At 33.6% G+C, this 13,279-nt stretch overlaps 1 protein-coding gene across 3 annotated transcripts; it reads right to left on the bottom strand.

Annotated features, from left to right (window-relative positions):
* Window positions 1–2,055: 2,055 nt before the first annotated feature.
* On the bottom strand, window positions 2,056–12,089 carry nicn1 (nicolin 1). 3 transcript variants are annotated; one of them, XM_081384236.1, is made up of 7 exons: window positions 11,873–12,089; window positions 10,598–10,725; window positions 10,299–10,469; window positions 5,809–5,922; window positions 4,745–4,813; window positions 2,640–2,744; window positions 2,056–2,565 (listed from the first exon to the last, which is right to left on the bottom strand). In XM_081384236.1, the coding sequence occupies exons 2-7, from the start codon at window positions 10,721–10,723 to the stop codon at window positions 2,524–2,526; spliced, it is 627 nt and encodes a 208-aa protein (XP_081240362.1). In that variant the 5' UTR covers window positions 10,724–10,725; window positions 11,873–12,089; the 3' UTR covers window positions 2,056–2,523. The 3 variants fall into 3 exon arrangements, with proteins under 3 accessions (XP_081240362.1, XP_081240363.1, XP_081240364.1); XM_081384237.1 differs by having other exon boundaries at window positions 2,148–2,565; window positions 10,598–10,749; XM_081384238.1 differs by having other exon boundaries at window positions 2,148–2,565; window positions 10,598–10,738.
* Between the last annotated feature and the right edge of the window lie 1,190 nt (window positions 12,090–13,279).

Here is a 13,279-nt window from a genome sequence, read left to right as displayed (position 1 = left end):
AAACGTTAATCTCATTGTTTTACAATTTGTTTATCTAAAAGGTTACGCTTAAATACTTGAAATTACAATGAAAATATATATTGTATCCACTTGGATTGCTTGAGTGTGAGTAGGTTTTGCCCAAACTGTTAACTGTCAATGTTACAGCTGTAGTGTAATGGATCCAGTGTGGGTGTTAACCGGAACTAATGCGTATTGACTATTTTTGGGGAACTAATTAAAATCTCCATTATCTCTAAACTAGAAGGTGACATTTTGGTGTTAATAATGCATCAATATAGGCGTTTTTACGTCAGTTGTATTTTACGTGTTTATCTACTGCCATCTATTGGAGACACAAGCAGATGAGCTGTGCAAATCAAACCGGATAAACTTGATGTGTTTAGAAGAAGGTTATTAATAATTAAATCCAAATAGCCAAAAATTCCAGAGTTAATTTAATAATTTTAACATGTGTAGATCACACTGCAGATAATAAAGCACACAACGGGGATAAAGGCACACCTTTAGAAATATGTGTTTTTCAGACTCACAGTGTATGATTGCAGAAAAAAAAAATCATGTTTTGTTTATAAATCTTATAAATGTAGTATGAGGTGGCGAGGCGGGCCTTTTACCACACAGACACACAGAGTAAAACCAGCATGCAGTATTGATACAAATACTTTAGCAAACATAATGTTTTTAATAACTTCAGCAAAGTTTGAACTATTTTCAGTTTATTTTGATAAATAAATAAAATCATCTTTGTTCAATAATATACTGTCATTAAAATATGTTTATTATAAAATAAGATTCTGAAAGCAGTGAATAAGATCCAATAATAATGTTATATAGCTTTACAGTAGTAACCCATATGATATTTTTAATGTCGTATTTTTAAATATGATAGTGATTATCTCTAAGGTGGACATCCAACATAATATATGATATGTACCATCTGAATCTAACCATGTCATGGCAACACATGGAAAAGTCAGCCAGCTGTTCATTATCATGTTAATTATCATGCTTTTCGCCTCAAATACTATACTTTACATATTCTTCCGTTATTGAAAAATTGTTGCATTACCTTGAACAAAACTGAAAATCATTAACAAGACCATTTGCTTTAAAATATAGTCAATTTTATTGATTCTCATTTGCTACGTAAATCTACAACATTTAAAAAAAAATTTAATATTAGATCAAATTAGCGCAGAATCAACTTTACGTTGCTGTCCGCGATCACGTCAAGGATCAGAAGAATTTCCACGTGCATCAAAAGTGCTGAGCTGAATTTTTGTGCCATCTAGTGGTCTAAAAGAGAATAAAGACGAATGTGCCGTTAGCCCTGTGTGTGCCAGACTCAAAGTGACACATAATGATGTGCGTTACCTTAATACACTTTAACTTACGAATATCAGCCATCAATGTCTGCACAAGAAAAACTTTTAGACTTGACTTTGTGGGGACGGCGTCGCGGAGCTCCATTTGCAGGCTAATGTTGCATAGACGATGTGCGCGAGATGCCAGCAGAGACAGATGGAGGCTCCTCTTGGACACCGACCATTGATTTCCAATGATTAGCATTAGGAAGCAGCGCTGCTCTTGATTACTGCCTGGCAACCATGAACATGTCCATTGAGTTTTAATTAACACAAAGTGAGATGCATCTCATAAAAAAAAAAAAAAAGACGTCAAAAGATAGTCCGGCAAGAGCGATTCACTTTAAAATCTCACCATGAAGATTATCTCAATATTTAATTTGACATTATGTGGTAGATAATTCCTTTAGGCAGAAATAGCAGACTATTTTTCTAATTTTGTACTGAAAATATGACAATAAATGGTAACACTTTATTTTACAGTGTCCTTGTTACGTGTTACATGTACTTACCATAGTAATAACAGTAAATTATGCATAATTACATGCAACTAACCCTCAACCAAACCCTAACCCTAAAGTACATGTAGTTGCTTAATATTACTCAGTACTTAAATATAGAATTACACTGTAACAATGACACCTTAAAATAAAGTACAAGCCAATAAATCTTCAGACTGAAGCCTAATGTAACAGTGCATCAATGTAATTACATACTTTGATAAATTAATATTATTTACAAACGACAGCGTCTAAGATGAATGAGAAACATTTGCAGTCTACGCATGGATGACTATTTTTATTGAATGTGAATCACAAATGCGTAAATAAATACATAAGTAATCTTAATCATTTGCATGTCAATTTAATATACAGCCTCCCCACAACTTTTGACCAAATGACTTTTCCAGTTATGCATGTTACACATAATACTGTGCTGTTTATAGTCATTCATGCAGTTTATGAGATGTATATGTAATATACATCAAAGTTTCATGGAAGTTAAATAATACTGAAACCTAAATAAATAAATATGTACAATAAAATAACATGCATGAACAGTAATTCCAATATTGAATAAAACTATCCCAGTGCAAGTGGTTTCATCTCAGGAAATGAAACGGATGATAAGTGTGGTTCAGTTTTCAGCACTCCCGTTATGTGTACGACAGTAATTTGACGTCATAAGAGCCTTCCACCTGAAAATGGAATTAACATGTTAATTCAGTACAAAAGAAAGATAATGGTACAGGTACACGACAGCGTAACTCACGTCGAAGCGTCCGATGGAAGCCGCAGTCTGGCTCGCCTGCATGATCTCAGTGAGCGCCCACATCTGCTGAATGCTGGAGGACACCGTCTCTGGATCAGGAAGTCCCTGAGCAACACACACACACATACGCATTATTAAAGGTATAATGCACCAGACACCTGACGTCGTTTCAAACGTTTCACATTTTTGCTTATGTAGAACACAAACGATGAAAATAAACCAAAATAATAATAATAAAAAATTTAAAAAAGGGAAAATTCTTGGTATTTGTGGAGTGCAGTCGAAGATTCAGTTTTGACCAGCAAGTGGCAGTAAAGTACTGCCATAGAGAGGAGAATAATTATTATTGTAAGATGTTTATATGAAGAGTGCATATCACTCATTTTCACATAAAAGTATTCATCAAAAACAAAACAAAAAAACAGATATCTTGCATTTAATGTTTTAGAGTCTTGGTCTAAATGCTGATTAATTGGCGGTAGACAAATATGTTTTTTTAAAGAGGACCTATTATGCCCTCTTACAAAGTCTTAATTTTGTTTTTGGGCTCTAGAACATGTTTTCATGCTTGAATGTTCATTATTTTTTCACATATTCTCCATTATTGCAGCTCCTCTCTTCCCAGTCTGTCAGTAACGCTCTGCGGTGTGTTTCCATCGTTAGCCAACTCTGGTCGCAAGTTCCGTCATTATCAGCATAGTTCAAGGAGTCGGTGTTTCTCGAAACTATCGTTCCAACGAACATTCGCAAACAGCATCGCAAAGTTGTGTGTTTGGAACGACAGCTCTCGACCTGTGGTTAGAAGCAGAGTTTCTAGTTTTCATGACATGTGGACTCAATAAATCCTTATCTTGAGCAAAATAAGCAAGCTGACATTCAGTACAACCTGTGTCTTTTATTTAGAATACATACAAATGTCATTTACGTCTTTTAGTTTGTCAAGAGATTCAAAGCAGTGTTTCTGAATAGTGCACATGTGAGAAAGTGCTCTTCTAAGAACGAGTCTATGATTGAATCTGGAAATAAAGCGAAATAACTGAGAAAAATGAGAAATAGTGCTCAGATGTCATGTCTGCAATTTATAGCAAAACATCTAGCATTAATTCGATCTCAGACGGTTTCATTAAAATAAGTTATTACTCCAACACGTGCGTGACGTCATAAACCAACGTGGTTAAAGACCACTTTGCGCCAATACAGTTTCAGGAAACAGTCGTGACTAGCTAGTTGATTTCTTCAACGATGGGTGAATCGTACTATGGTAGTTAGGCAGCGACTTAACGCCGTTGTACGGGAAACACACCCCTGTTTAGTTCCTGTCTCTGTGAAGCCCCTCCTTCTGAAAATCATAATGTGCTCTGATTGGTCGGCTGGATCAGTGTGTTGTGATTGGTCAACCGCTTCAAAGGTGTTTAAAAATTCTCAATTCAGCATATGAATTGTTTAAATGAAATATTTCGTCGTGTTCATTCCCAGAAGAAAACTCAAGACTACAATGGAGGCATTTCAAGGACTTCAGAAACAGTGGCACTGAAATAGAGAATAATTCCAGCTGGAGGGACTTTGTAACTTTGCAGACATTGTCATGCTCAAACAGCAACATTACACACTAAAGAAAGTTGAACATGTAAAAAAGCATAATGGAATACTAGAGGCAAATCCACAAATTATGAATTATGATTACTTCTGCTTCTCAGGTGGTGAAACTGTTTAAATAAACATTAAGTTGAGCCGTCATTGATAAAGCTATAGAGACACTTTCAAACCATCAAACAAGCATTTTACATTTCTAATGCAAATGACAGATAAATGGGACTGGGAGTTGTGACACGTCCACAATGCTCAGCGATTGAAAAACGACAACCTGAGAGTACATTTCCGTAATTATCTTTTCGTTCTGTTCTTAAGCAAAATTGTTAATTAACACCTCAGAGCTGCATAAATACAAAGAAACTACAGAGACGCCTGTGTGCTGTTAAATGAAATGGCATTAGCAGTCTTTAAAGGGAGCATTGTATATGCTGTTAAACAACAAGATTTTCAATATTCATTAGATGACAACTGTTGTGCATTATACAACAAATTTTAAGACACACAATACTCACATTCAAATCAAGAGGCTCCTCTACAGGTGTGAGAGTGGATAACCAGGCAGGAACATCTCGCTCCAAGTCCTGGACAGGCGAAAACAACACAAGCACTGAACAAGGTTTGGTAAACTACTGCCAAACCAAGCAAAAAAAATAATACAGAACAAAACAAAAACAAAAACAAATAAAAAAATGGATTTGGGTACTGGAAAGACAAAAATAACTCATAGACCAAGCAACTCTGTAGGTTAAGGTAAAATACTGCTTTAAACAAAACAAAAAGCTAAGCAATAAAATAAATAAATGAATATATAAATAAAACTCCAAACAAACACAAATACAAAATGAAACAAAACCAAGCAGGAACATATAGTACACTGATGACGTTTTGGTAAAATACTGCTTCATAATTTTTTTTTTTTTTTTTTTTTTAAGCAAATACATTTTTTTTAAAAAGCAAACAACTGGCTCTTGAGTCCCGGACAGACGAAAAAAAAAAAAACAAACAAAAAAAAAACATACACAAACAAACCAAAAACCAAGCAAACAAAACAACTCCAAACAAAAACAGAAAAGCAAACAAAATAAAAACTAACTGTCCAGAAAAAAAGAAAGAAAAAACTTTGTAGGTTTTGTTTTAAAATAAAAGGTTTTGATTGAAACTAAACAATAAAAAAAAATAGAAAAATAGAAAAGCAAACTACATCAAAAACAAACTTCAAACAAACCAAAACCAAAGCATAGCAAAGCAAAACAAACAAACAAAACAAAAGGACAACAAAAGCATTTAAAACAAACTCCAAACAAAAGTACAAAAGCAAAAAAACAAACAAAACAAAAACAAATGAAAAACAAAATTCACAAAAAAACATTTATTGTACTGTTCATGAAAAAGTAGTTAATGTTATGTAATGTTACATCTACATACGACTTGTTTTGGCTCGAGGTTTTCAAATGGTGGTAAAGATCTGGGGGACTATATATATATATATATATATATATATATATATATATATATATATATATATATAAAGTGATTAATTATATGTCATAAATGACCATTTATTCTACATAGTTACCTCTTTTGCACACGGGTAAATGTTAATTTCCTCAATGCTGAAACTGTGCCACACTGAGGAGGGCTGTCGCGAGATGAGTCTAACTGTCGTCACGTTATCAGGCTCCGTCAGCATCTGAGAAGACCCATATAGAGAAGAAAAGATCTCAGCGAGAAGTGACACAAAGTTGGGAGAGTTCTGGGTCTTTCATGCAGCTATCAAAGAAACAAAGGTTAAATTAAGAATGAACGTCGGAATTTAGACACTAAGGATGTGCGTTTTCCATGCCTTAATTAACTAGACAGAATGAAAACCTGATAAAAGAGACAGTTTCATGTAGTAATCTGCAAAACTGTGTCGCTTTTTTTTAACGCTTGGAATAAGTTACTTATGCAGAGGAGTAAACCGAGGCTGCAAAGACTGGCAAATTATCTGCTTGTTTTCTCAGAGATTTAAAGAGATTTTGAAGGCCGTCTCCAGAGAAACCATGCAAATGCCACACACCGCCACTCTTTACCTCTTTAAATCACTTGTGCTAGTTCACACCAAAGTGAAAATATTTGCCATTATAAATCATATAATTGTAATTATTACAAATAATGTCATTCCAAACCCATAAACAGCAAACACACACACACACACACACACACACACACACACACACACACACACGCACACACACACACTCATATATATATATAATAATTTTAGCTTTAGTAATTTTATGTGCTTTTTCTTCTTTTTTTTATATTTCTATTTAGCTTTAACACATTAAATAAACACATTAAATAGTCTACATTAGACTTTTTATCTTCTCTATTGTCATTTTAGATCTTGACAGCCCAATTGACTTTAAATCTATGAAAAAAGGGTTTTCTTTAAAAAAAAATCTTTTGTCTTCCACAGTAGAGAGAAAGTCAGGTTTTGGAGAAAAATGATGACAGCATTTTTATTTTTGAGTGAACTAATTCTTTTACATTCACAGTGAGAATCCATAAGTGAAGACATGTCCTTGTAATTATAAAGACCCACAAGGACGTTGTTTTAAATATTTCTACCTTTCTTAATAAAGACTTATTTATCATTCCACAGCCAGTTGACATAAAAAAGAAAAGGGCTTATACAGATTATGGCAGATGGGGTGAGAGCTATGTGGTGTCCCAGGTGGGATTTTCGATGCAAATTTCATTTGATGACACTAAAGGTGTCCATACAGCGCAGAGCTTCGCATCCAATCATCTGAGAGTTCACTCGAGGACTCGCATCTAATATCTTCATGTCTTTGAAACGGAGCTGAAAAGCGTCGAGGGAGCCTGATCTCAATACATTAAAGCAGTCATTACAGGCAACTCACAGATCAAAGACCGGGACATCAGATCCCCGGAGAGCCACAAATGGGCCAAATCACCGTGATGACAAACAAAATGTTCTCCGAGCTGCTGCGATTATGCTGGGATGGCTGACAAAACGGTTAGGGTTTTTTAATTGAAAACCTGAAGATATCCTGCGGACACAATTGCTGGTGTTGTCACAGAGGACATTATTTAAAAAGATTACAAATATCACATCTTTTGCCTGCTTGCAAAAGCAGCAATTATGGCATATACTACTATTTGAAATAAGTAAATTGTCATACATGCACAATTTGAAGAATTCGTAATCTATAAAGGTGCGGTAACATTTACAGTTGTTCTGAACATTTTGCGGGTAAAATTCAGTTATTTCAGTAGGAAACTGTGCAATTGGGAGTTTCGTATGAGAGCAAAAAAGTTCCTGATGCGGATTTCGCTCATGTTCATGTTGGTCACGAGAAAATGTTTTGATGGTGTCAGTGTCATTTCGTATGAAGCAATAAAGTCTGTGAGAAAATTGTGAGAAATAAAGTCACATTGCGAGTTATAAACGTAGAATTACAAAAAATAAAGTCAGAATTGCGAGATATAAAGTCAGATTGGGAGAAATAAACTCGTCATTGTGAGATATAGTCAGAATTGCGAGGAAATAAATTAACTATTGTGAGAAATAAAGTCAGAAATTGCAAGAAATAAACAAACTATTGTTAGAAATAAAGTCAGAATTGTGAGAAATAGTCAGAATTGCGAGAAATAAACTAACTATTGTGAGAAATAAACTCGTAATTGTGAGAAAAAGTCACATTGCGAGAATTAAAGTCAAATTGCGAGTCAGAATTGGGAGAAATAAAGTCAGAATTGTGAGAAATAGTCAGAATTGCGATAAATAAACTTGCCATTGCGAGAAAGTCAGAATTGTGAGAAATATAGTCATTGCGAGAAATAAACTAACTGTTGTGAGAAATAAATTCGTAATTGTGAGAAATAGTCACATTGCGAGATATAAAGTCAGATTGCAAGTCAGAATTGCGAGAAATAGTCAGAATTGCGATAAATAAACATGCCATTGCGAGAAAGTCAGAATTGTGAGAAATATAGTCAGAATTGTTTGAAAAAGTCACATTGCGAGAAATAAACTAACTGTTGTGAGATATAAATTCGTAATTGTGAGAAATAGTCACATTGCGAGATATAAAGACAGATTGCGAGTCAGAATTGTGAGAAATAGTCAGAATTGCGATAAATAAACTTGCCGTTGCGAGAAAGTCAGAATTGTGAGAAATAGTCAGAATTGCGATAAATAAACTTGCCGTTGCGAGAAATAGTCAGAATTGCAAAAAAATAAACTCGCCATTGCAAGAAAGTCAAAATTGCGAGATATAAAGTCAGATTGCTAGTCAGAATTGTGAGAAATAAAGTCAGAATTGTGAGAAATAGTCAGAATTGCGAGAAATAAACTTGCCACTGCGAGAAAGTCAGAATTGTGAGAAATATAGTCATTGCGAGAAATAAACTAACTGTTGTGAGAAATAAATTCGTAATTGTGAGAAATAGTCACATTGCGAGATATAAAGTCAGATTGCAAGTCAGAATTGCGAGAAATAGTCAGAATGGCGATAAATAAACGTGCCATTGCGAGAAATAAACTAACTGTTGTGAGATATAAATTCGTAATTGTGAGAAATAGTCACATTGCGAGATATAAAGACAGATTGCGAGTCAGAATTGTGAGAAATAGTCAGAATTGCGATAAATAAACTTGCCGTTGCGAGAAATAGTCAGAATTGCGAGAAATAAACTCGCCATTGCGAGAAAGTCAAAATTGCGAGATATAAAGTCAGATTGCTAGTCAGAATTGTCAGAAATAAAGTCAGAATTGTGAGAAATAGGTAGAATTGCGCTAAATTAACTAACTATTGTGAGAAATAAAGTCAGAATTGCGAGATATAAAGCCAGATTGCTAGTCAGAATTGTGAAAAAATAAAGTCAGAATTGTGAGAAATAGAGTCAGAATTGTGAGGAAAAAGTCACATTGCGAGAAATAAACTAACTGTTGTGAGAAATAAATTCGTAATTGTGAGAAATAGTCACATTGCGAGGTATAAAGTCAGATTGCGAGTCAGAATTGTGAGAAATATAGTCAGAATTGTGAAAAAATAAAGTCAGAATTGCGAGAAATAAAGTCAGAATTGTGAGGTATAAACTCGTAATTGTGAGAAATAGAATTGAGTTTATATCTCCCAATCTGACTTTATTTCTCACAATTGTGAATATTTCTCACAATAGTTAGTTAATTTCTTGCAATTCTGACTTTATTTCTCGCATTTCTGAGTTTATTTCTTGCAATTCTGAGTTTATTATCTCATAATTCTGACTTTATTTATCGTAATTTTAACTTTATTTCTCACAATTCTGACTTTATTTCTCGCAGTTCAGAGTTTCTCTCTTTATTATGAGATAATAAACTCAGAATTGTTAGATAAAAAGTCGCAATGACCTTATTTATCGTTTATTTCGTGGTGGAAAGAAGCTTCCATAATTTCGTGCACACAATAAGATAACCGGTAAACGCGTGGACAACATCGATTTCTAGTTTTTAATTGATCTTCATTCTGATAACCCGAGATCTTTTAGCCTGTTCTGTTTTCTGTTGATGCGTGAACAAAACTTCACCAAACATTATTTGTGCCATCCAATAATCGCAACAATCTTTGTTACTGTAGATATGAAACAAAGTCTCAGCTTTCAAATTCTGTCAATTTTATAACGAAACTCAAACAATAAAAGTCGTTTTGATCGCTCTTTATTGAGGCATGACAAATTGCTTCATGTATTTAAATGTTTACAAGCTATACAATTATACTTTATTATTTTTAGTGTTAAATATTAAATAAATATGAATAAATCCTGGATTATTAAATCAAATGTATTTTGAGTTTCGGTTTTCAGCTATAACTTAAATTTCGGTGTTTCGGAAAAACTAAATCTTTTCGGCGCATTGGTGGTGTAGTGGTTAAAGATCCAAAAGGTTGAAGGTTCAAACCCCCACAAAGGGACTTTTATTCTACAAAAGCAGAAGTTTAGCAGAATGTTCACGCTGCTCTTTTCCAAATTATAAATTATTTGGTTTCTCGTTCCCTCTCAGTGGCCTGGTCCTACCTGTTGCCTGTAGACGGAGAAATAGTCATGTGACCCGGCCTCAGCATGTGGATTAGCCATGAGGCAGTAGTTTCTCAAACAAGTGACCCACTTAGCAGAACCCTCCTCTCTGCGCAGCAAACGGACCGTCAGATATGCGGTGTAGTAGTTCTTGAAAGAGATTTCCTGAATCTAGACACAAGCACAAAAAGGGATATACCTTGATGGCATAATAGATAGATATCGGGCATTGATAAACCCATGCTGGTCAATCAATACCTGTAACCTTTCTGAAGTGATGTACTGTGAGGGACACTCACGTTCGCAGGCTCGGCGAGGGTGATGTCTGTTATGTAGACGCCAGGGCGAGATGAATCAGATACGGCGTCTCCAATCTGCAGCGCGACGGGTGACTTTATAGTGCAGCTCAAGGCTTCAGCGCTCATGACTGTGATGAGAAACTACAGCTCAACTTCACAAAGAGGCGGATCCGTGTTGTTGATCAAGAGCATTGTTATAAGTATATTGGTAACACTTTACAATGAGGTTCACTAGTTCACATGAACTAAGAATGAACAATACTTCTTCAGCATTTATTAATCTTTAATCTCTTTCCTGATTCGTTATTAAATCAAAAGTTGTGTTTGTTAACATTCGTTAATTCTCTGTGAACTAACATTTTTATTTTTATTAACTAATATTAACAAAGATTAATAAATACTGTAACAAACGTATTGCTCATTGTTAGTGCATGTTGGTTAATACATTAACTAACGAACCTCATTGTAAAGTGTTACCAATATATTTTAGAAAATATAAAATGAAAATCATTTTTTTATTGTATTCATCATATAGTTTTTCAAATGTTATTGTCTTTAATATTTAAAATCATTTTATATTTAGTTATCTTTTGTTGTGTTGTTATAACAAAAACAACAATGAATAATGACAACATTAAATAACATTAAAAATACATTTAAAATAGCATTACAAATATATTTTATAGAATTTTATAGAATAAATAAAAACTACATTAAAAAATAAAATCTAGCAGTTGAAAATAGTTTCTGCAACATATCTAGCCTATATTTAAAAATGTTGTAGGATTTTTAATAGCTTTTCAGCAATAATTTAAACTATTAACACAGCAATTCATAAAACTACACAGCAACATGAATGCTAATCTAAGGTGTCTCCAATTTAGCTTTTTATATATATATGTGTGTGTGTGTGTGTGTGTGTGTGTGTGTGTGTGTGTGTGTGTGTGTCATGTGGTGTAAATCTTATTAATATAACATACAAAAAGCAATTGCCATAAATTACACTTTATGAACAATATTTAATTCCTAATATTTACAATCTTCAAGCATTTTCAATTTTTTTTTTATTCTTAATTTTTCTCTTTTTATTGTATTTATTGTTATTATTACTTTTTATTTAATATCTAAGTTTTACCCTGGAGGACACAATAAACACAAGCAAATCCTATAACGGCCTGTGTGGCAGAAAGAAAGACGCCTGAGGTGTTGTCTATGTAGGCGGCGCACTGGGGTTTGACACACGGCCAGTATGCATCACTGCGGTAACGTACTTACTGTAATATATTCAGCTGTCTGACTCGCTCTTTGGACTAAAATTATCTTGTGTTGAATAGCCGAGACGTGCCCTTAAACGGAGCTGAAGCGCTTTAAAGCAGCAGCAGCGTCATTTCAGACTCGTCTGTGCAGGAACCAGAAGCAGTTTAATGATGGTTTATGGCTTCAAGTGTTGATGGTTGCAGCTCCACATGTCTCTTCCGCTCCTTTGTGTGACGTGTGTCTCTTAAAGGGCCAGTGTCTTTAAAGAAAACAAAGGGACCAGCCCAGCACAGTCGGTAATTATAAATCACTTTACATTACAGTGGTTTTGTTACATAGTGCTGGGCAACGATTAATCGCATCCAAAATAAAAGTCTGTGTTAACATAATATATGTATGTGTACTGTGTAGGCTATATATATATATATATATATATATATATATATATATATATATATATATATATATATATATATATATATATATATATATATATATATATATATATATATTGTTTTGTATATATAAACACACAGACACACACATGCATGTATATATTTAAGAAAAATATTTGTATATAATATAAATGATGTATATATATACATATACATATATATATATACATATACATATATATATATATATATATATATATATATATATATATATATATATATATATATATATATATATATGCATGCATGTGTGTGTATTTATCTAAAATAATTATATAAAGTACATATATTACGTAAACACAAACTTTTATTTTGGATGCGATTAATCACGATTAATCGTTGCCCAGTACTAATACTAATCATATATAGTTATAACAATGGGAATCTGCTGTTTATTTCATTGATGGGAAGAATGCTTAAAATAAAAACTAGTAGTTCAAACAAACTTCTGCAACATATCTATATTTTAAAATAGTGTGTTATTTAATAGCCTTTTAGCAATTATTCAAACTATTAAACGATTAACACAACAATGCATAAACTATACAGAGTACCATAAATGCTATAATAAGGTGCCACCAAATGTGTTTTTTATTATTATTGTTATTCATATTTGTATACGTGTTAATCTGATGAGAATACAATCAATTTAAGTATAAAGATTATTATCAATGTTAATCACTTAATTTTCTTCCCCTCAAGCACGCTACATTTCTCTTAGCAAGTTAGCATGTGTGAATTACTGTCGCGGTTATGCATTATTGTTGAATCCAATGAGTTGAAGTAGTTCATCAAAAAGCCAGAGGCAATATGAATGGTGAAGAATGTAATAAATGTTGTGTTAAATGCCCTGTTTATGCCCCTGTCTTCACTTGTTTGTGCTCGGCTCGATCATTGTCTCCGGCAGAGGGCGCTGACGCTCTTCGGCTGAGAATAACGCTGAGGTACAGTATGTACTTCTGAGGCTCTA

The sequence above is a fragment of the Scardinius erythrophthalmus genome, assembly GCF_964197995.2.
Source record: "Scardinius erythrophthalmus genome assembly, chromosome: 14".
Lineage (NCBI taxonomy): Eukaryota > Metazoa > Chordata > Actinopteri > Cypriniformes > Leuciscidae > Scardinius > Scardinius erythrophthalmus.
This window is presented reverse-complemented; position numbering and strand designations above follow the sequence as displayed.